Below are 22,577 nucleotides of genomic sequence, written 5' to 3'. Positions count from 1 at the left end.
ACAGCGAGGCGATGCCCCTGCCCCGCTCTCCTTCCATCCCCTGCCCTGGGCACCTCCTCATCTGAGGCACTTTCTAGGCCCCACTCCAGGTTTGATCGCTGCCCCACCTTTAAGTTTGAGGCCCCTTAGGGCCCCCAGATTGTCTTTACAGAAGCTGCAGGCCATGTATTTACTGTGATCCCTCATTCAGACATGGAGAGAAGACAAAGAGGGGTTCAGGAGAGCCCCCCATCCACATACCACAATCTCCCGCGGTGGCAGGGCGACAGTGGGCATGACATACACGCAGTCGGTTGGGAAGTCTCCACGCTGCTTGGTCCTCTCATTGATGCCGTTGGCCCAGCCTGAGTTCATGACCTGCTCTCCTGTGTCGTGGTCCAAGATGATGAGGTCTCCCTTAGCAAAGCTGAGGAAGCCCGACTCCTCACCCGCTGGGGGGCACGGTGAGAGCGGTCACATGTGGGCAGAGAGAGAGCCTGGGTTGGAACGTTTGTAAGCCACTCCTCACGCGGAAGAACTGCGGCCCCATCCCACTCACCGTGCTCCCTGGTCACCGTGCCTGCACCTTGCCCTGGCCCTCCACACAGCCAGGGCCATCAGAGTGGGCCACTCCCCTGCTCAAGAGCCTTCTGCGGCTCCCTGTCACCTTTAGGAGAAAGCCCACACTCCCTGATGTGCCCTAGGCCTCTTGTGGGCTGGCCTTCCTGACGGGACTCCCACCGCTTCCTGCCCTTCCCCGCCCTCCCCCGTTCCAGCCAAACCAAGCTCCGCAGCCCCCGGGCACACATGCCTGCCTTCCCCAGCCCCTGAGCCCCACCCGGCCGGCTGTCTGCCTCAGACCACCACACGCAGCTTCCTCCCTGAGCCTCGGGCTGCTGGGGCCTCTTCTGGGGGCTTCCCTGCTCACTGTCCAGTCACAGGGACAGTCTCTGTCTGTGTCTACCCCCTGTCCCCATTGAGGGCAGGGCCAGGGTCCATTTCCTCTCTGTGTTTCCACTGCTCTGCCAGGGCCTAGGAGGCTCAGGGGATGCGAGTCAGGGTAGTTGTTACTGCTGCCACCATTTGAAGGTGGTGGGTATTTGGAGAACACTGAGGAGGAACCCCTGATCTCGCCTGGAGAGGGTGACAGGGATAGGTATTAAAGACAAAGAAGGAAGGGAGGCGGGGGAGATTCCCCACAGAGCACAGCTGGAAGGCACAGAGTTTGGCTATTTGGCTCAGCTGGAGCCGAGGGCCTCTGGGAAGGACTAGCAGCTTTGAATGCCACGTCAAGGCCACGGAGTGTGGTGTGTCTGACACCCCTGACCCAGTGCCCGGCAGCCCGTGCCAGGAGCCACTCACCAGGGTTAGGGTTGTCCTGCAGGGCCACCACGTACTTAGACCTCTTCCGGAGCCCTTCCAGAAAGGTGACCACTAGGTCACGGATGTCCTCGGCGTTGCTGGAGGTGAAGGTATACTCATCCCCCTTGATGGTGGCCAGTGTGAAGCTGGGGGCTGTCAGTTTGGCTCCCCTGCAGGACCAACACGAAGAACAGGGCCCAGACGGGGTCAGTCCTGCCCAGCCCGAGTGAGACGAAGCACAGCCCAGGTCAGAGCAGCCCAGCGAGAGCAAGACACGGCACTCCCTGAAGGAGACCAAGGCCAGCCTAGTCAGGCACAGCCCGGCCGAAGAGAGGCTGGCCTGGCCCGGGTGAGGTGTGGCCCAGGTCAGACACGGCTCAGCCTGAGTCAGGCATGGCCCCGCCGAAGTCACACATGGTCGGAGGGGGCCTGCGGTAGCCCAGCCCACTTCCCTTTTGCTGTCTAATTCCTACTCACTTTTTAGTCTCAGTCTAGATACCCCTTCTTCCAAGAAGGCTTCCCTACTGGTCCTGCTTTAACATGACCTGTTCAATATCCATCTTCCCTCTTGAACCATCAAGAAGGGGAGCACTATCTTGTCACCATTGCATCCTCTGTGCCTGGCACGTGGCTGCTCAGAGCTGGCCACGGCCCAGCCCTGGCCCACAACGACATGGCCCAGAGACAATCCTCCAAGCCCCAGGAGGGGGAGGCGCGGCTGGGAACCCTCCCCACCCTTGCTCCCATGTGCGCCACACTTTTTAGTTCAACACCTCTATTTTAGGGACCAGCAGGTGGAGGTGAGTTCCATCCAGGTCCCTGAATTCAGGCCAGGATCTTTCTATACACACTTGACTGCCTCTGACTATCCACACCGCTGAAACCCAGCTCAGAGCAGCCATTAATGTGCTGTAAAGATCTCCCCCCGACCCCCACTAGGAGGGAGGGGGCCTGAGGGGTCTGCACAGTACCACACAAACTGCTCAACCACACATGACCAGGACAGGCCCCTGCGTGCCCCTGCACCTCCGTGATGTCCTCTGTGCAGAGGCGGGACTCCCTGCACAGGCCCTGTGACCCGCAGGAAAACGCCGGGAGCACTCTCCTTCCCCATCTGTCTGTCTGTGTCTCCCTCCACCCCTCCCCAGTTCACACAGAGCTGAATCGGGACACTGCACTTGAGTCCCACTCCTGCTGTGGTCCTTGTGCAGCTTCCACAGCGCCCTGCCCTGCCCTGAAGCAAGGCGTGCGGGGCTGGCACTGACCTACTGCTGGACACGGCCATGATCTCAGGGAAGGACAGCTCCAGAAGCACCTGTTCCTGCTCGTCCACGAAGTAGACGCCTGTCCAGTTGACGGCCACAATGACGTCATTTTTGGGGAGGTTGGGACCTGGGGCAGAGACTGAGGCGTTGAGAAGGAGGCCTCCCCCTCCTGGCCCAGCCCTGCCCAGCCCTCACAGACACCAGGGCAGGGAGCGCACGGACCCCCACTGTACAGAAATGGAGGCTGAACCTCAGAGAGTGCAACCTCCCTGGACGCCGAAGCCCTGGGTGCGGCAGGAGCAGAGCGCTGGGACCAGGACGCGGTGTGAGTCCCTACACCCCCCCACCCCCCTCTTCGTGCCGCTTTGGACGCGTCCCCGCCCTGCAGCGAGGTGGGGGGGGGGGGGGCTTGGCCTCACTCGGCCCCAAGGTTCCCTCCGGTCTGACCACTGGTGATTCTGTGAAGCCTGGCGCCAGCACAGGGCCTGGCACGGAGCAGGTGCCCCCAAATGACAGCCCCAGGATGGCTGAGCCAATGGCGTGTGGGGTTTGTGTCGCCACATCCATTCCTGCGTCACAGAGTCGGCCCAGCCTGTGCTCTCGGCACCCCCTTCTGTAGGTGCTGTAATGGTCTCAGTGCTCATTCAGTTGTTCAAGCCAAGGCACCACTGAGCACCTACTACGTGCCACGGAGCCCAGCTGGCCTGCGGGTGGCACAGACCTGGAGAGACCAAGCAGCCCCGCAGGCAGGAGACGGGGGCACCTGTCTCAGGCCACCCCCTCTCCCTGCCGTGGGCTGGAGTGAGGGAGGGCAGAGGGTGTGGAGGCAGCAGGCGGGGGGGTGGGGGGTACCTGAGAACTTGTAGGCCTCGTAAAACCTGGAGAAGAGCAAGGGCCACTTGAAGCGGGCGTAATTGACCACATCCTCCTTGACCTTCTGGGAATCAGTTCTCCTCTGGGCATAAATCCCCTGGAGGGGGGCAGATAAGGACGGGGGACAAAAAGATGTCACATGCGCTCTGTCGGGAAATCAAATGCCTCTGCCCCGAGGCGAGGGGTCACTGCAGGGCTACGGTGCCGTCCTGTGCGTCATGGCCTCACCCGTCCCATCAGCCCAGCCGCTCCAGCACCTGACCTCCTCTTACTCCATGGACATCAGCACTTAGTAGGGAAATGTGGGTCCCGCCCAGAGGGAGCTCCCCATTGCTCAGGGTGACAGAAAAGCCTACAGGTGCAAGGAATTCCAGCAGTGCAGGTGCAAGGAATGGACGAGCTTTAGCAGCTGGTGTGAGAGGTGTGAGGGGTGTTGGAGAAGAGGGTGCCAAGGGCAGAGAGACGGAGGGATGGAGGGGGAACACGTATTCTCCCAGAGGGGTGGGCAGCGCCTCGGGGGTGGGCCAGGCCTCGGCGTAGAGGGGGGCAGGGAGCCTTCAGGGAGGAGCGGAGGCTTGTAGGCAGCTCACCAGCGAAGTCAAAGAGCTGAGTGCGAAGTGGCGAGGGCATGAGAGGCTGCTGGTCTGGGAAGCCCTCTGGCAACTTGTGTGCAAAGATGATTCTGCTCTTACACAACCAGGGCCTGGAGGTGGGAAGGCCTGGGCGTCCCCTCTAGCAGCCAGGGTCTCCCACCCCTCCCCATCAGGCTACCCTGCTCTACTTGGGCAGCCCCGTAGCCACTCGGGGCTGGTTATGGGCCTGGGGCCTGAAGCCAGGGGGGGCAAGGGGGCCTCTAGTCCACAAAGCACTGCTGGGAGGCCAGCTCAGCCAGGCTGCCCTCCTCCTAAGTTGGGTTCGGGGTGTGTGGGGAGATCTCATTCACACGCCCTCTGGGAAGCCCTTTCAGACGACCTCAAGTTCCCCAGGCAGGAAGGTGGGCCAGAGTTCTCACAGGCAGAAAGGCAGGTACCCTTCCTAGAAGCTCCTCCAGCACATGCCAACTCTCCTGAGCTGTAGCTCTAGTTAGTGCCTGTTCAAGGGACCCCCAGGATCCCTGGGCCCATGGCTTCCCTCGGGAGGCCACAGGGCTGGATGGGATCCACCTCTGCATCCCTGGAACCCAGGCCAGGGCAGACGACAGAAAGCCACGAGCGAACTGAGGTCCACGGTGGAGAAAGGCTGCTGGGAAGCAGGGGGTCAGGGGTGCCATCCCGTCCCCCTGCAGCCTGTGGACGGGCATATCAGGTGAGAGCTGTGACGCCTTTGATTCTCCAGGTGCTTTGAGCCTCCTCGCCCCAGGTCACCCTCCTCCAAAATCCCTCCCAGCCCTGCTACCTTCTTGTGAGCAGCGATGGCCAGCTGGGCCCACTTCTCGAGCGTCTTCAGGGGTGTGATCTCGCGGTCAGGGATGTAGGTGGGCACAAGGTTCAGGAGGCGCTCCAGAATCATCTCGGAACCATAGTCCACAAAGTACTGCTGGGAGGCCAGCTCGGCCAGGTCGTCCTCCTAAGCAGGGGTTGGAGGCGTGTGGGGAGATCTCATTCGCACGCGCCCTGGGGAGCCCTTTTGGATGGGCTGCCCGAAGCCCCGAGCCCTGCCTGCTGTAGCCCTCAGCGCTGGCCTTTAGAGCCTCTGCTCTCACGGATTCGCCAGGAGCTCTCGTCTGCTTGGTGGAACCATGAGCCCCTTAGGGACAGGGCCACGCCCTTGTCTTCTCCTGGGGCCTCTCGGCACCAGAGGTACCCGAGCTGGCCCAGAGGAACCAGCGGGCCCATCAGCACGGCTCAGCCACTGCATCTCAGCCCGGTGAGATGGCCACTGGGGCTGACAAACAGGAGAACAGGCAGGGGCTGCCCTGGAGAGAAGGGGGTCTGGGGACCGCCGGAGACGGTCCGAGTGAAGGGAGCGCATCACCGCTACCAACTCCGTCACCGTCACTACATCCCCCGGACAGTCAAAGTACTGAACACGCCATAGGCTACAGTGCGGAGGCCGCAGAGAGCCAGGCGGGCGCCGGGCAGTGGCGCCTCCTCCGCCTGCGGCTGGCGCACGGCAGCCCCAGGGGTGCCTCCCCGGGCTCTGGCGGCAGGGGCGGTAGAGAAAGGCTCCGGGCTGCCTTAAGGGCAGTAGGCATTTTCCAACTAGTTCAAAGTCTTTCAGAGTTTTAGCAATTGGTACGTGGTGCCTGAATGTCAGCTTATCACCATCCCCTTCTTCACATCACCAGCACCGTCAGCAGCAGCACCCCCCCCGCCCCCACCTACACCTTTGCTACTTCCACCACCGCCGCCAGCAACCACCAGCTCCGTCCCCATCCTCTCCATCCTCCTTCCTCCATCATAATCACCCACAGATTCACAGCTACCAGGAGAGCCATCATCGCCCTCACCCCAAACAAAGCAACCACACCGCTCCTGTCCTCAGGAGATAAAAGGATACACATTTGCAAACTCCATCTAATGAGTGGATCTCTTACTCCTTTCGAGAACAGAGTTTTCTAGATGGACCCAGAACATACAAGTTGTGAAGCACGTCCTCCGCCTGTGCGCTATCAGCACAGCAGTGTAGGAGCACCTTCCACCGGCAGAATCCCCGCGGCGCCTCAGCGCCCTGGCTCCCGCAGGCCGCGGTAGATCTAGATCCAGATCCGGGAGGGGCTTGACCCACGCCCCGCCTCCGTCAGACTGACCGCCACGTTAGCTGACGGCGGGTCACGGAGAGTAACGCTCAGCCCGAAGGCAGAAAGGCTGCCGAGAGCCAAGCAAGCGCAGCCAGAAGATTCACTCACACTTACCTTTTCACACCTGTACTCCCCAAACTTGACCCCTCGCACCACCTGCTGGTAGATGAGGTTGGTGGCCACGTTGTCTTCTGAGGGGTTGTGCCAGGGCGTGAAGACCTCTTTGCGGAAGAAGAGCCGCCATGGGGCATTGCGCTCCTGGGCACCCTGCTCCTTGGCATACTGCTCACACTGGGAGATGGCATCCATGACGTGGTCACTGCCGCTGCCCAGGGAGGACACCTGGGGGCACAGGCTGGAGGTCACCCCGCAGAAGGGTGAGCAAGCAGGGAAGGAATACAAAGCCACCGGCTGTGCCACCTGTTCTGTTTCGGATGCAGAACCGAGGCTCAGAGAGAGGCAGGGAGGTGCCCAGGTCACCCTGGAGGCAGACCCACACGGGGCCCCAGGACCCCATCCATGGGCTCTGAGCCGGCACAGCCACAGGGCAGCTCCCATTTCCTAGTGTAAGGCTTTGGTGAAATTCTGATGGACAAGTGGTTACTGAAAACACAAGAGGTAGCTAACTGTACAGGAGAAATATCCAAATTGTGTTGGACAACATGGTTCTGTCCCCAGACCTGCAGGGAGGGGGGCACCTCTGCTGTGTGTGACGTTGCTGGGTGTGGAGGCAAAATCACCCACCCCCAGCCCAGCTCCATAGAGAAGACTCCAGGCCTAGATGTGCCAGGTGGTCACTAAGGAGTGAAAAGAAATCACCATAGCAACTAGATGAGGAATTATATCCCCGTTTGTGAATGAGAAAATGGAAGCTCAGAGAGTCCAGTGGCTGCATGTCCCTGCAGCCTGTCTGCCACGTTCTTTCTCTAGCACCAGAGAAGGACTGGCTTGGCCTTGCTGCATATGACTACAGCGAGTTCTGGGTTTTAAGTGATACTGTATTGTTGCATTTTTCTTTCGGGGCTTAAGAGCACTCCACAATCCTAAGGAGTTGGCCGGAGCTTGGGATACCGCCTGCTAACAGGAAAAAACCAAAAGCCCCTGGAAGGTAAGTAACTGAGCAAAGTCACCTGAGCCAGCAGGTGGCAGCACTGGGCTGGGCACCGCCACCCATACCTTATCAAACAGGGCGATGTAGAGTGAGAACCCGAAGCGGTCCTTGAGCGAGATCTTGTCGGCCAGCGCGTTGCAGAGCTCCTTGGCTGTGGTGGCCGAGTCTGTCAGCAGGGTCTTGGTGGTCCCATCCATGAATGTCACAGGCAGCATAATGGGCTTCTTGGACTTGGTGGCCTGAAAGTGACCAAAGAGGGTTTGTGGGAATCCTTTGACTTCAGACCACCCCACCCCTTTCTGCTCCTGGCTCTCTGCTGCCTATGCAGTTGGAGTTGCCCCTCCGAGTCCCCACACCCCAGCATCTCATCGGGACATTGTTCCAGGTCACAGGTGCCCAGGGAGCCCTGCTGAGCCAGGTCATGGGGGCTGGGCAGTTAGGCACGGCCACATGCCAGGGGCTTCTGCCCTCGTGTCACACAACCATCACAAGACCCTGTGAAGGGAATATCCTAATGGGCATGTTGCCAATGAAGCCACTGAGACTCAGAGGGAAGTCCTGCCCAGTCACGGTGACCATAAAGCCAGCAGATGGGCGTTGACTAGCCACTGGGGGTTTTCCTATTCCAATAGACCTGGGATCCCAGGACTTAATGCGGGCACTTGAAGAACCACAGAATCCCAAAGCAGGGATTTTCGGGAGCCCTGCAACTGCATGCACACACACATGCACATGCATACGCCTGGTGGGACCGGGGAATGCACCTGCAGCTCCAGCCAGCTGGGCGGCTGTGTCCGTGTCCCATTGACGAAGGTCCTCCTGAGCCGCTCCTCACAGTACGGGGCGTAGCCAGGTGGTCCCCCGTGGATGAAGTTGCGCAGGTACTGCAGACAGAGGACCCACTGAGGGAACCCCCCTCGGGCCTCCGGCCTGGACCATCAGCGCAGCCTCGCTGGGTCTCCTGCCTGCAGTCCCTCCGCCCACACTCAGGACCTGCTCTTCAGGGCACGTCTGCCCACGCCCCTCCTCTGCTTCCCATGGCTCCCGCTGCCCACGTACCTCGTGTTGGCAGCAAGGCCACCACAATCCAGCCCCGTCTAGTCTCAGCCTTGCCTCTTGCCTCACCTCACACACTCTGCCCCCTCTTCACCCAGCTGAACTGCTCCTCCTCCTCCAGAGCCCGCCTCCCTGACTGGGGGGAGTGCTTCCCTCATCATGACACTGCTGGCAAGGTTGGTCTTACTGTCACCTGTTCTGTCTCTGTGTCCCAGAGCCTGGCACCAAGGAGCAGGCAAGAGGAACTAAAGCGCCTGCTCAAAGACAATATGCAGAGGGTCCAAGAGATGCTGTGTCACACTCAGCCTCCTCATAAATAGGCAGAGGGGAGGACAGTGTGAGATTCTGGGTGCTGTGGAGGAGGGGACAGGAAGATGGGCCCATGGGACTGTGAGGCCTGAGCGAGACGGCTCGGATGGGGCTTCATTACCGAGCCCCTCTGAGCTTCTTCCCCTTGCTCACTCCCACCGCCCCTTCCCACCAAAGGAGGCCAGGCGCCGGCCCTACCTTCACAAACTTCTCAGAGGGGGCAAAGCAGCCCACACAGAGAGACATGAGGATCCAGCCCCGGGCATAGCTGCTCTTAGAGGGGTTGTGGGTGAGCTGCTTGCTGATCTGGCAGTAGATCTCATCCCTAGGCAGAGGGGAGGCAAGGAAAGAAGACAACCTCAGAGGAAAAGCCTCCCCAAGCCCCGCCTCCTTCCTCTCCTACTTGCCCAAGACCATCCCAGAAGAGGCCGACGGGGCCCGCTGAGGGGCCAGATGAGGAAGGCTGGGCCAGGGCTCCGGAGAAGAGGGTCCGCTTTGGAGACCGGCTCATCGAGCACAGAGGCCTTCCTGACTCCAGACGGTGCCCCATGATCCGGAGGGTGGTTCATATCCTGCTTTGGGGCACAGTGGCCATGGCCACTAGTGACTGCTTTAATGAGGCTCCGCCCCAGCCTCGTCCCTCACCAGCTGGGTGGCCCAGGCAGGAGAGTTCACCTTTCTGAGCTCCGCCTGTGGTCATAACAGCAGGCGCAATGTCTACTAATGGTATCTGGCAGAGCAGAAAGAGTAAAAACATCTGGGGACTTTCTCTGGGGGGTGGGGTGGGATGAGCAGGGACTTTGACTTTCTCGATACATTTCTGAAATGTTTGAATATTTATGTGGTTGTATATGTTGCTTTTGTAATCATATTAAAGCAATGAAGGTAGCTTTTTGCTTTCATTTTAAAGGGAAATAATAGTACCTTCCTTACAGGATTGCTGTGCAGAAAAATGAGCCAAGGTTTATAAAGCACCCAGCACAATAGACTCTCAATAAGCACTAGCTGCAGTATAGACACTGCCCGCCTGATCAGGGCCAAGAAGAGCAAGCCCCACGGTGATGATGTGACCACCAGGGGGCACTCACGGCTCTTTTTCGATCAGAAGGGCAAGCCTGGGTAGAAAGGAGGGACTATCTAATTCAGTGTCTCCCCAATTTTGAGAGTTCACAAAGCAGTGCAACTTTAAAATAAATTCTGGGGGTGGCTAACTTTTTATCATGACAAATAAGGACATTTAAAACACATATCACACACACACAACCTGCCCACTATTTATAGCACAATTATTTCATAAAACAAAGGTTATTTTAATACTCAGAAAGTAGGATGAGTGAAGTCTCAGAACGCAGAACAGTCCTTTAAATAATTTAGCTTTAGAAACATCCTTATTTTCCATCTGGTCACAGATCAACGAAAACTTTATCACCTGCAGCTCGGAACCCCTCGCCCCATCGCTTCACGGACCTATGGGGACACCCAGGCCCAGGTAAAGGAGGGGCCAGCTCTGGTCCTCCAGGGGGTCAGTACCCCAGCCTTTCAAATCCTGGCCCAGGACTCCTGGCACTGTGTTCTCTAGAAGTGACCACTTTAGGTCTACCGTTGAGGTAATTGGGTCACAAATTCTTGTCCTATCTTCCCTGGGCGCTGTGACCATCTCTTGGAGGTCGTGACGGCCTCGAGCAGCAATGCGAGGAGGCCTGGGGGAAGGAGGAGCTCTGGGCGGCTAGTGACCCCTGGGAAAGTCTCTCCCGTCTCCGCACCTCAGTTCCCCCATCGGTAAAATGGCCTCGAGCCCCCCAGCCCCATGCTGCTGTCCCCCCAGGCAGCATACACAAGTTCACAGGACCAGCTCTCCTAACCAGCTGTCCTGTGCAGGTAGAGCTCTCAGAAAAGTCCTGTTTTCCCTCCACTGACCCAGCTGAGCTGATTCCTTCATTGCTCTTGGTGACTCCCTGATCATCTGTCGCTTCCCCAGTACCCCAGGGTCCTGAGGGGAGCCTCTCCCAGCCTGGGTGAGGAAGGCACTGCCAGGCATGCTGACCACAGGGACCCTGCTCACGGGTCTGGGTCAGGGGCACTGAAGGTGAGGGGCAGGGATGGGGTTGAAGCAGAAAATGCACGGGGAATGAAATGATAGCAAGAGCTACCACTCACTGAGTTCCTCCTGCCTTACACTCTTTCCATAGGCTTATCTGCCCACAAGCCTACGAGTCATGCACTATTATTATTCCCCTTTGCAGATGAAGAAACTGAGGCTTACAGAGAGAAACTAACTCAACCAAGGTCACATGACTTGCTAGCAGCAGAGCTAAACCCAGGTCTGTGTACCTTAACTTATTGCTAAGGTGACGGAGCCACAACTCAGCCACCAAAAACCTTTCAGGGCCGCACTCCAGGGAGTGCGGGGAGCCTCCCCAGCCAGCCGCCCCTCCCTGCACCCCGGCCCCTTGGGTGCTGACCGGAGAGCTGGGCGCAGGATGCCATTGCCAATGATGAAGTGCAGCTTCTCCAGGTTGGAGGTGGGCCGGTCCTCCAGCATGCTGTTGCCTTGCACTGTGGACTCCCCATCATGAAGCCTCTTGGTCACCTGGGCCGCAGGGAAGAGACAAGGCTTGACTCGGGCAGGGGGAAGTGAGGGACCCTGCCTTGCCTGAGCCTGCCCCCCGCAGCGGAATCCTGGGAGAGGCCAGAAAAGCTGGCTCCTACCAGTCACACCTCATAACCCCCGTCCTATCAAACCCCACCCCATGTAGAACAGGCATTGATTGGATCAATGACTGGCCCACAAGGCCAGGCGCCCTGGCCTGGTGACTCCCACCTCTGCAGCAGCCTCCTTGACACCCTACCCTGACCCCCTACCCCAGGGGGTCCGTTTCAGCCAGGACAAGGACCTGCTCCTCTGACTCCTGGCAGGACCCCTACCTCTCCAGGGGCTCCCACATGCAGCTCTGACACCCCGAGCACTCCCTGGGCCCCAATTCCCCAGCCCCCGTCACCTGTCACCAGGGCCCTGCCCCACTGTGTGAACAGCCCCCGGCCTGGCCTCACACAGCCCACAGCTCCAGCCCGGAGACGGGGGGAGAGAGAGGGGGCGAGCAGTGAGAACGTGCCTCTCCAAATAGAAGGGGTGGGGGGGGTCTTCACACCCACACAGCGCTCACAGTTGTCACTGTGCACCACCCCCCCAGGGACCCACAGAGGGGGCACTTTCTTCCCTGGGTGTCTCAGATACCCCATGACAAAGGTGGGGTTCAAATCTGGGGCTATGTGACTGCATGACTGGATCTGAGCCTCAGGTGGGGAACAGGACAAGGACAGAGGCAAAGCAGGGTGTGGAAGCCCCAGGGAGGGGCCTGATGGCTGTAGAGGGGTCCCACAGGGCTCCGGGAAGAGGTCACCACCAGGCAGAGAAGAGAAAGGAGGAACTTTGGGCGGAGGGACGGGCGCGCGCCGAGGTAGGGCACAGGGAGCCCGTTCCCCTGCGCTGTGGACGCTTTGGTTTGTGTCCGTCTGCGCTTCCAGCCTGAACGACCCTGGAGCACAGGGCCCAGACAGTGCTCAGAAAAGGCAAGGTGACTACACCAATGAGTTCAAACAAATCAATAGTGTTAACGCCCTGAGGGCCCTCATCCCACAGAGAGGTCCTGAGATCAACCGCAGTGGCAGGAAGTGTCCTCCCTCTCACCGTCAGCCACTCCAGCCTCCCCAGCCATCACGGTCCCCTCATCTGGGAAGCCCTCCCTGACCCAGCCCCAGTCTGAGCTCCCTGCCCACTTCCTGCCTTCTCAGTCACCCCCTATGCTGTTCTGTCACCTGCCATCCCGGAACCCTGAGGATAGGCAGTGCAGACCCCCGCTCCCATCCCCGTGGGTCCCAAAACCAGCCTTGTCACGGCCTGGGCCACCTGAGGCAGCTCTGAGTCTGCTCTAACCTCCTCTGTCAGTTTCGACTTCTTCTTCAGGGTCAAGTGCACTAGCTTGTGCCTCACGCTGCTCTTCTTCTGCCCCTCGGGGAGCTGGGCCTGCAGGACAATCGGGGTCAGGGCCAAGCAACGGGGCCAAAGTAATGACAAGCTCAGCCGACAATGGGGCGATGGCTGGAGCAGGGTCTCACCTCCACACTGTTTACGAGGCAAACCCCACGTTGCCACCCCCACCCCTTACCCCCCACTCTGCCCCCTACCACCAGCCAAGTGACGGAAGAGAAAACCGAGACTCAGAAAAGCGTAGTAACCTGCCCAATGACCCCCAGTGAGCCAGCACTGGCACTAGCTCTGGCTGCAAAGCCCACCGGCTCTGCTCCGTGGCCTCACTCACTTGTGGTCCACACCTGACATTTCACAAAACACTCGGACATTTGTTCCCACAAGTAGGCAGAAGAGAGTTGGGGTCAGAGAGATGAGGCAGAGGCATATTTGAGGTGGCTCTCCTGTTGAGGACCCTGAGGTCAGGGACACTGGACAGCCCTGCCCACTGGGAGGGCCATCGATCGGCAGGGGCACCTGGACCTCACCTCGCCCTCGCCCTGCAGCGTCTGCAGCTCCCTCTTGTACGTCTTCTTGCCGAGGGTCTCGTAAATCTTGGTCATCACAGGGATCTTCTCGCTGCCGTCACTCATGGCTGTGTGGTACTTAGGCTCAGGGAGGTCCCCCATGAACCGGAGGATGGTGATCCACACCGCCAGGGCTGCCTGGGGGCAGAGCCACGCAAGTCAGAGGGCCCCAGTGCAGGATAGAGCTGAGGCCATCAAAGTAGCCTGGGGCGGTGGGGGCGGGGGCGGGGAGGGCTGGAGCCGCTGTGCTGAGTGTCCCTAATCTTGCCCGCGTGGCCCGGCCCCAGGCTGGGGGCCCAGTAGAGTCAGCCCGCCAGGGGGCGCCCCTCAGCACCCCTGCTACCAGCACCGCCCCAGCCTCACCAGCTGGTCGCCCTCATCGTCATGGTACAGCAGCGGCTGCTTGAGTGGCCGCCGGTTATAGGTGTGTGTGGTCGTGCCCTGGAAGTAGGTGGCAGAGAACTTGGCGAATTTATACTCGGAGAGGTCCTCCTCGTCCTCATCGGGCAGGGGCAGGGCGGCGTCCAGGTCCTCCTCCACCATCTCCTTCCGCCCGCGCTCCAGGTCCTGCGGCGGCGAGAAGGGTTCTCTGCTGTGGGGGCAGACCCGGGGCCGGGCTGCAGTCCCCCGACCTGCACCCGCCCGGCCAGCACCTCCTCAGCCAGGCTGCACTGTGCCGTCCTGTCCACCGCTTAGACAGAACCTGGTAAGTCCTCTGTACACAAATGAGTAAAAATCTGTGAGTGGCCCCAGACAGGGACAGTGACTGACTTGACAAGGCAGATTGTTGGCTGAACAGGGCCTAGGACCTATGGCCCCTGACCCAGGTCATTGCTGCTGCCCTCTGCTCAGGGAGAACCAGGTGATGTTAATGCGAGAGGGCACAGCCATCACACGGAGGCCTGTCCCCAGCCCCTGTTCCCGGGCTGGTACCTCAAAGCCGCTGGGTGCCTGGCCCTCCTGGCCCGGCAGGCCGCCCGAAGTCCCCAGGAAGCCAAACATCTTGTCCACCATGTCTGAGTGATTGACGGGCTCGTGGCGCGCCCTCTCCATCTGCTCCAGGAGCTCCTTCTTCCGCCGAGCCTCCTCTTTCTCCTTTAGCTCCCGCTCGGCGTCCTCGCGAGCCAGCTGGGCCAGGCGCTCCTGGGAGGTGGGGGCGATGCAGGGGAGACAGCCTCAGAGAACAAGCTCTCCCTGGGGCGCCCAAGGGCCCCTGCAGCACCCAGCCTACACTCCTTCCTTGGCCTCCGGGTCACAGAGAAGGGCTGCGCCTTGGGCTTCCCGACCCTGGGCCTCAGAGCCTAGTGCGGACAGATGCCCAGACAGTCACGCCGCCTGCCCTCCGGGGCTCAGCCGGAACGCTGCCTCCAGGAAGGCTGCTCGTGCCTCCCCAGCTGGAAGGAACTCCACCAGCCAAAACTCCCACAGTGGTTGGGCCAAGGCTTTAGACCAGCACCGCCCACCAGGAAGTTAATGCAAGCCACGTATGTAGCAGCTACATTTAAAACAGTGAAAGGAAATAAATGAAATCAATTTTACTATGTTATATTGAACGCAATGTAACCTCTACATGTAATTAATATTTTAAAAATAGTCCTGAGATAGTTTATATCCCTTTTTCTCTTACTGTCTTCAAAATCCAGGGTGTGTTCTATGCTCAGAGTGCTATGCCATGTCACGCGCTCAGTCGCCACGCGTGGCTGGTGGCCCCATCCTGGGTGCTCTCACCCCAGCTCAGGCTTTTTGTCGAGGTATGTCTCCCAGCTAGAAAAGGTGCTCCCGGGGGTGTGGACCCACATTGAGGATCACAGCCTCCAAGCTTTGTCCTGGCCCGGGGCCCCGCACCCAGTGTACAGGTGAAGGAGGCGGCAGCACAGCCGGCGGAAGGACAGCCAGTGTTGGGTGAAGGCTGTTGAACCAGCGAATGGGCATCTAAGGGCTGGGGCATTCACCGCTCACCTGATGCTTGCGTTCCGCCTCCTCCTTGGCCTTCTTGGCGCTCATCTCCTTCCGGAGCTTCTCCTCCTCCGCCAGCCGCATTTTCTCAGCCTCCAGGCGCCGCCGGTACTGAGGGAAGGGAGAGCCGGGTGGGCACTGAACCGTGTGGAGCTGTCACAGTGCTTCCTGCCAGTCCTACCCCACCTCGCCCTGACTGAGCTCTGGGACTGGGAACAAATTAACCAAATAATTTGACAGACAGGGAAACTGAGGCATCTGAGAAATTCTCCAGGTCACACAGCAGGCCAGGGGCAACACTGACCCCCAAACCAAACCAGGTTCACCTCGACCTCCCAAAGAGTCACAACAGTATCTGGAGTCCCCAGCCCTGCCCTCAGCAGGAAGAGCGAAAATGCGGGGTCTGGCCCCAGTTTTGTCATTTCTCAGAGGAGACACAGCTCTTAGTCTCAGCCAACAAGTGGGGGTGATTTGTCCACCTGAGGTGGAGCAGGGCCCCTCAGAGGACGCCTCCGCCCACCCCCCCCGCCCCCCGCCCCCCGCCGCAGGGCCGGGAGCCCTCAGGTCCTGTGGACTCCCAACTCCTCACCTCAGCCCTGAGGCGCCGGTGCAGCCGGCGGGCGATCATGCCGCGGACATAGGCCTGCACCGTGAGCACGGCCCAGAGGCGGTGGCGGAAGGCCTTGCGCACCAGGTAGGCCCGGCAGCGGGCCTGGAACTCGATGATGCGCCGGCGGGCCAGGCGGTACTGCTGGTGCAGCTTCTGGGAGCGATGCAGAGCCTGCAGCCGCAAGAAGCCCAGCCGCATCTGCAAGGACAATGTCCCCTCAGAGCCCCAACTCGCCCACAGGACCTAAGTCCCTGCACTGGGCCCTCTCTCCCGCTGGCACGCCCCAAAGGAACAGCTCTGTCCTCCTTGAACTAGGGCTCCCCAGGTCTAAGATGTCTCCTCCCAGGTGAAAGTTTCCCAGGGAGTGGCCTTGGCTTCCTCCCCACCCCACCTCAGACTAGAAGATGCTCTCCTTCCTGTTTGCCTCCCCAGCCTGGAGCCCAGCCGTTCCACCGAGGTCAGTGGGACACACCTGCTTCTGGCCCCCTCTGAGGTCTCTAATGACCTAGTGCTCACACTCATCAAAACATTCCAGGAGAAAAACCTAACCCTTGCTGACCAGGTGGGGGAAAAACCACAAAACCAGACTTTGGGCTGGAGAAATGGTAGAGGCAGGCTGGGGCAGTGGCAAGAGGCTGCCCAGTCTCCAGGCACAGGTACATCCTGCTGCTATGGTAACGGGACAGGGGGGTTCAAAGGCTTTGTGGGGCCAAGAGCGGCCCTTTCGGGGAGGCTCACCAGCCCGTAGTTCCTCCTGCAGTTGTGGCCCCGCCAGTGCCTCTGGATCAGGGTGGCGGCGTTCTTCAGCCTCAGGAAGTTGGACCTGAAACAGCAGTGTGATGAAGGAGATCCTCAAAGCAGAGGCATGGCGTCCAGAGGCAGCCAGGGTGCAGGTGGGGTTTGGGATCGGGAGAGCAGGGCTAGTCCCAGCTCTGTGTCTTCCAGATAAATGACGAGAGACAGCAGCGTATCACCTCTCTGCCTCAACTTCCTCATCCATAAAGTAGGTAGAATGATACCCGCCCTACCTGTTCATAGACTTGTCACGGGAGCCCAATAAGGAGACTTTCCAAAGGTGTTTGTTGAATGAATAAATGTATGAATAACAGTAAATAAAATAATATGAAAAACGATTAAGAGATTAAAGGATTTGAACACTCTGAACATCATTCTCTACTGTCAAACTTCCCCATTTTACAGATGAGAAAACTGAGACTCGAGGTTGGAACTAGAGCCCATTGTCAGACTGAGTGAGCTCAGTCCTGTTCCTCTGCACACACTAGATGGCTTCTACACGATGACAGTCACCTACAACCTGATGAAGGACAAAGAGACCACACATAAAACAGCCTGCTGAATGTAGCAATCACTATAGGAGGAGTTAAAGATGAATACATCCGTGTGTGAATGAACCAGGAAGCCGCTATCTAGATGCACATGTGAGCAAGTGAGCAACTGTGGGAGGGAATGGATAGATGGATGGACAGACATACAGATGAACAGACAGGTAGGTGGGTGGACGGATGGATGGAGAGAGGGAGGGAGGACCAGATGAACTGCAAAAGGGGCAGGTTGTGGATTTTTGCGGAGCCTGAATCACACTCCAGGCCTGCTGATTCATGACCTGTCACAGCTACACATGTCTCTTACATGGAATATGAAGCACACTTTGTAATTTATAAAATCTCAAACTTCCTCTGAGAAATTTTAGCAGGCATCCGAGACCACAGAGTGTCCAAATGTGTATGCCCTGTGAACCCACGTGTATGTGCCTGTGTAAATCATGTGTCTGTGTGTTCATCTGTGTGTGTGTGTGTGTGTGTGTGTGTGTGTGTCGAGGTGGGGAGGAGCTGGTCCCGGTACGTACCTGTCTTTGAATCCCCGGATGACCTTCTGGAGGAGGATGACCCTGTCGGTGATGGCCTTGTCCCGCTCCACCTCCAGCAGCATGTCATGGTGGTCCTGGAGGGCGGAGCTCCTGAGCAGCAGCCTCCAGAAACCCAAGTGAAGGCCCCCTCTCCCTTCCCTTGGATTCCAGGCCAGGGCTTGGGTGGGTCCCACAGGCTCCCAGCCCTGCTCTGGCTCCATGGGGCAGCCTCTCACAGCCACCAGTGCGCAGAGAGGTAGGTGCTCGTGGGACAAATGGAGCAGGAGGAGCCTAATTTGACTGGATGGAGTCAGAGGGTGCAATGGGCGTACACACTGGCTTCATCCTGTGCCTTTCCAGCTGTCTCTGTCACATCAGCCCCTAACCTGGGCCAGGCCACCATCATATCCCTCCAGGATGTTGGCAGCAGCCTCCTAACCGGTCTCCTGGCCTCTGTTGCTCCCCCATGGCCCTCCCTAAGGAGGGCCCCTCCTAAAACAAATATGGCGATAATCTTACAGTGATACCCCATGGTTCTCGGGGTCAAGCCCAGTCTCCTCCCCCCGCACTCAGCCCCTCCATGAGCCAGGCCCTACCAACTTCTCCAGATCTGTCCTCCTCACCTCTGAACCCCAAACCCTCACTCAGGTTAGACAAAACCTCATCATTCACTCAATACCTAGGAATTGAATGTCTCATTGTCAGCACTGTGCTAGGTGCTGGAGTGAGGCCTCAGGGAACCAGGCCGACAGGAGCCCTGCCCTGGGGAGACTGTGTCTCTGGCCGGGGAGCCTCATCCACCAGTTAATCACAGGCCACACCTCTTGCGGACAGGGCTCAGCGCCGAGGAGCTGCTCAGCCAAGCCTGTCTGAACGAGTGAGTAAAGGAATGAGAAGTGGCCAGTGAGGCTCTGGAAACCACTGCCCATTTCTGAGGAGCCCAGAGAGGTGAGAATGGGGACAGTGATGTCCTCAGAGCTGTCTGGCTCTACGTGCCACTCTGCTGCATGCCTCCCCTCTCTTACCTGCATGGGCTAGGCATCACAGCAAGCACAGCTGCGAGCCCAAGGCCTGCCCTTGGACAACTCACTTCCCTCTGAGCCTCTGAAATGGGCGTAATAATCACTGGCTGCTGGGACGACTAAATAGATCATGGACAAAAACTCCCGCTGCGGCCCAGGCAGTTGTGAGGTGCACAGGCAGGAAACAGCGCACGTATTTTTCCGACGAGGAAATGAAGGCTCAGGGAGGTGAAGAGACAGGCCCACGGCCCCGCAGCCAGGAAGGAATTACACCGGAGCCCAGGACTCCCTCCAGCTCAGGGCTGGCTCCCCCCCACCTCCGCCCAGATGTCCTGCACTGCCCGGGCCCCACACGGCACCAGAGGAAGGAGCCCTGCCCTGTCACCCAGAACAACCAGAAATCTAGTACAACGGAAATGGAAATGGGGAAGCAGGCATGCTGGGAGCTCACACTGTCTCTGCTGCAGCTGGCCAGCCACCACCAACTCCCAGCAAGCTCTGCTCCAAGGCCAGGACTCCCCACAACCCAGTGTCCTGCTCCCAGCCCTACCCCCTGCCACAGCTGCTGGGATCTGATGTTCTGCCCAGACTGTGGTGGGGGCCAGCGGGCTCCAAGTTTGTGCTCAGGGAGGGTAGAAAAGGCCCGCAGGCACAAGAGAGTGAGGGAGGTGGCCCAGGGCCCACCAGAGCCAGGGGTGAACCCTGCCTAGCAGGAAACCACAGGAGAGAGGACTTAAAGATATGCTCAAGAATTGCCTCTGGCACATCCCATTACGGGAAAAATGAGGCTCAGAAAGGCCGGAGACCTGCACAAAGTCCCAGGGAAGACAGCCCCAGCCAGGGTCAGGATGGAATCCAGGTCTCCCTGGTAAGCCCGCTTTGGTCTGCTGTTTTCTCACCCAGGATCGGTGCTCGGACCCCAACCCCAGGTCCCAGATGGGCTCAGTACTAGTTGCTCCTCCCCTCCCAGGGAGGCCGCATTCCCCGCCACAATGGGCTGCCCCATTACAGATAGCAGGACAGGATCCAAAGGCCCAGCCAGACCCCATCTGTGACTGCAGCTTCTCTACAGTGACCCGCGACGGCGCATCCCCAGCCCCCGAGGCAGCCAGAGTCAGAGCCTGTCTCACCTTCAGGAAGATCTTGGTTTTGCCGATCTGCCAGTCATCATGGATGCCCAGCACAGCCTCCGCCATGCGCTGGCACGTGCCCCGAAGGTCGTCCTGGGGGTGGGGGGTGCACCGGGGAATGGGCGGTTGGAAAGGCCACCTCAGTGTATCTCCCAGGGCCAGGCGATCCCGCTCCCAAAGGTCCCTGCTCCCGCTCAGCCCCTGACCGGGTGTGTGACCCCAGGAAGGCCCTGCCTCCCCTGACCCTCGCTTTTCTCCTCAGCTCAGCAGGATGGCTGCCAAACCCTCTCCCACATCTAACACCCGGGGCCCACTTGGTCGCCTTGGTCTTACCCATCACACCACCTGTGTGAGGCCCACGCCCCCCAAGCATGGCCATCAAAGAGCTCAAGGTGCTGCACTTCCTGACCCCCAGATTTCCCAGCTGTGTCTGAGGTGGCCAAGCTGATGTCCTGCCCAGCACACTGTCTCAATGGGAAGACGGGGGCCCTTGCCCAGCCCTGTACCTGCTTGTAGGCTGGCTTCACGCCAGGCAGCAGCACTCGGTACCGCTCCACGAACTCCACGAAGCTATAGCGGATGGGGTAGCCGGCTCGGCGGATTCGAATGGTCTCCATCATCCCAGAGTAGCGCAGCTGGCGCACACACAAGTGCCGGTCGAACAGCTGTCCAGAGCCAAGGGCATCAGTGCTGGCGGCTCCTGCCAGGGGGCCAGCCCTGCTCTGCATTTCCTCAGCCCCAGACATGAGCCCGGAGCGGCCAAGGCCACACGGCAGATGAGGAGCAAAGGTGGGACTGAACCTGAAACCGCAGTTCAAACCCACATTGTGGCAAGAAATGAGACCCTCGCGTGGGGTGAGCTGGTGCTTTGCAAGTACAGAGGAGAGATGGCTTACTTCCCCCTGGGACATCGGGAGGGGGTTTCCTGGAGGAGGCAGTCTTTGCTCTAGCCCTGGAGGGCACTTGGAGGGGCAAGGGGAGCATGTGCAAAGGTGTGGAAGCCTGAAAGTGCAGGGGACTTTATAGGGACCGAGGAGGCTAGTCCATGTCAACATCATGGTTGTGCAGGTGCTGGGTGCCTTGCGCAACCCCAGGAGGTGCTCTTCATGTATAGCCACTGTGGATGTGTCATTATTTAGACAACTTTCTGGCAGCTGACAGTAAAGTGCTTAAGAAAGAGATACATTTTCTCTAACTGGCACAAAGTTTTTTTTGTAATGGCAGCAGGGCAGGGCCAGCCGGGGGGTCCTGGAGGGGCGGAGAAGGCCCTCAGGGGCCTGGCTAGGGAGGCAGCAGGGAGTGACTGGTTACATTTGCAGTGCGGACTCTGGTCTCTGGCTGCGGTGGAAGGGGGCCCGGGCGGGAAGGCAGGAGAGGAGTGAGGATGTCCTGCTGTCAAGGTCCAGGCCGCGGACACAGGCCCAGAGGAGGCTCAGGGAACACCTGAGAGCAGGGAGCACGGCACCCAATCGCCTTGGCGGGGCCCTGGCCCCCTTCCCCCGCGCCCCCTGCTTTAGCTGGGACAGGGAGCTCGCTGGGCCCCCTTTGAATCTCACACCCCTGCGGACCTGGCCCTGAGCCCCAAGGGGCTTGTCGGCCGACTCTGGGGAATGCTTCCAGGCAGGGCGCAGGGCCAGCATGCAGAGGGCTGGCTTCCGTCACCTGTTTCCTCTCCCCCTCAGCACTTTCCCTGACCCTGCCCTGGCCTCCCGCCTTCCGTCCCAGCCCAAACCCCCGGTTGGAGTAGGGGGCCACCCCACCCCCAGCCTCTGGGAAGATCCTTGTGGCAAACAACAGACCCCAGAGCCCTGGAAGGAGAGAGCAGCACTCAGTGAGGGTTTGGGCTCTGCAGCCTCCAGCCCCTTAACCTCCCTGAGCCTCCAGCCCCACAGCTCTAATATGTGGGCCATCACTTAGCCCCCACCCTGCCCCCCACGGCCCAGCCCCTCCATCACTCTCACCCTCCGCCACCCCTGCCCCCCGTCCAGGCCAGATCCAGGCTGGCCCCCCAGCCCGGGCCGCTCACCATGGGCTTCTTGAACTCGTTGGGCTTGATACAGCGCACGAAGAAGGGCTGGCAGGCACCCAGGGTGCGCATAAGCAGCTCCAGCGACCGCTTGAACTGGCTGCTGAGTGTGGGCGAACGCTTCCTGGTCTCGGCGCCCTGGGGGGATGGACCACAGCGATGGGAGGGGCTGACCTGTGCCCCTCTAGCTCTCCAGGAAGGGAAGGGAGAGCGGGAGGTCAGTGGGGTCAGAGCCTGAGAGAGAACAGCGTAGGGAAGCAGGCTGCCCAGGCACTTGTCTGGGCTGGAGCTTGGAGCCCAGATGTACCCCGTCCAGGGAACCTCCTGGGACCTGGGCCAGAAAGAGTGCTGCGGGGGCACTGGGGGGCCCTGGGTCCCCGCCCTGGTGTGCTGGATGATTCTAGGCAAGGTGCAACCCTCTCTGAGTCTCCAATCTCCCTTTCCAGGAATAAACAAGTGGCCAAACTTGTTCACCTCAGGGCACTGGGGTTGTCCCTAGAGACGGGTTAGACAGATTTAAATTCAAACTCTCGCCCCACTACCTCTTATGTGATCTTGAACAGGTCATTAAGCCGCATTGAGCCCCCCTTTCCTAAATGGAAATAGTGCCACCTCTCTAGCGGAGAGGGCTGTGAAGAGAGTATGTAACAGCAACCTGGGAACCTGGGAGGGGGCGGGGCTACTGCCTGTGCCTTCCCCTCCCAGTGGGATTAGTGC

General features: G+C 59.5%; 1 protein-coding gene across 2 annotated transcripts in view; it reads right to left on the bottom strand.

Annotated features, from left to right (window-relative positions):
- MYO7A (myosin VIIA) overlaps positions 1-22,577 on the bottom strand; it is a 66,357-nt gene that overhangs the window by 13,560 nt on the left and 30,220 nt on the right. The window contains exons 14-34 of one of the 2 annotated variants that reach the window (XM_054576158.1): positions 21,861-21,998; positions 20,341-20,499; positions 19,835-19,927; positions 17,683-17,777; positions 16,554-16,638; positions 15,795-16,013; positions 15,209-15,316; positions 14,183-14,392; positions 13,613-13,816; positions 13,211-13,387; positions 12,630-12,719; positions 11,158-11,285; positions 8,894-9,020; positions 8,095-8,214; positions 7,396-7,569; positions 6,334-6,561; positions 4,875-5,045; positions 3,459-3,576; positions 2,607-2,733; positions 1,342-1,625; positions 241-431 (exon numbers count right to left, since the gene is read on the bottom strand). In XM_054576158.1, the coding sequence (XP_054432133.1) occupies positions 241-431; positions 1,342-1,625; positions 2,607-2,733; positions 3,459-3,576; positions 4,875-5,045; positions 6,334-6,561; positions 7,396-7,569; positions 8,095-8,214; positions 8,894-9,020; positions 11,158-11,285; positions 12,630-12,719; positions 13,211-13,387; positions 13,613-13,816; positions 14,183-14,392; positions 15,209-15,316; positions 15,795-16,013; positions 16,554-16,638; positions 17,683-17,777; positions 19,835-19,927; positions 20,341-20,499; positions 21,861-21,998 (3,246 nt within the window). The remainder of the gene's footprint in view (positions 1-240; positions 432-1,341; positions 1,626-2,606; positions 2,734-3,458; positions 3,577-4,874; positions 5,046-6,333; positions 6,562-7,395; positions 7,570-8,094; positions 8,215-8,893; positions 9,021-11,157; positions 11,286-12,629; positions 12,720-13,210; positions 13,388-13,612; positions 13,817-14,182; positions 14,393-15,208; positions 15,317-15,794; positions 16,014-16,553; positions 16,639-17,682; positions 17,778-19,834; positions 19,928-20,340; positions 20,500-21,860; positions 21,999-22,577) is intronic. The other variant, XM_054576159.1, reaches the window with a different exon arrangement.

Source organism: Pteronotus mesoamericanus, unplaced genomic scaffold (genome assembly GCF_021234165.1).
Source record: "Pteronotus mesoamericanus isolate MK-2021 breed Mesoamerican mustached bat unplaced genomic scaffold, CSHL_Meso_final contig_33, whole genome shotgun sequence".
Taxonomy (NCBI): Eukaryota; Metazoa; Chordata; class Mammalia; order Chiroptera; family Mormoopidae; genus Pteronotus; species Pteronotus mesoamericanus.
Note: the sequence above shows the minus strand (reverse complement) of the source record. Positions and strands in the feature narration are given on the sequence as shown.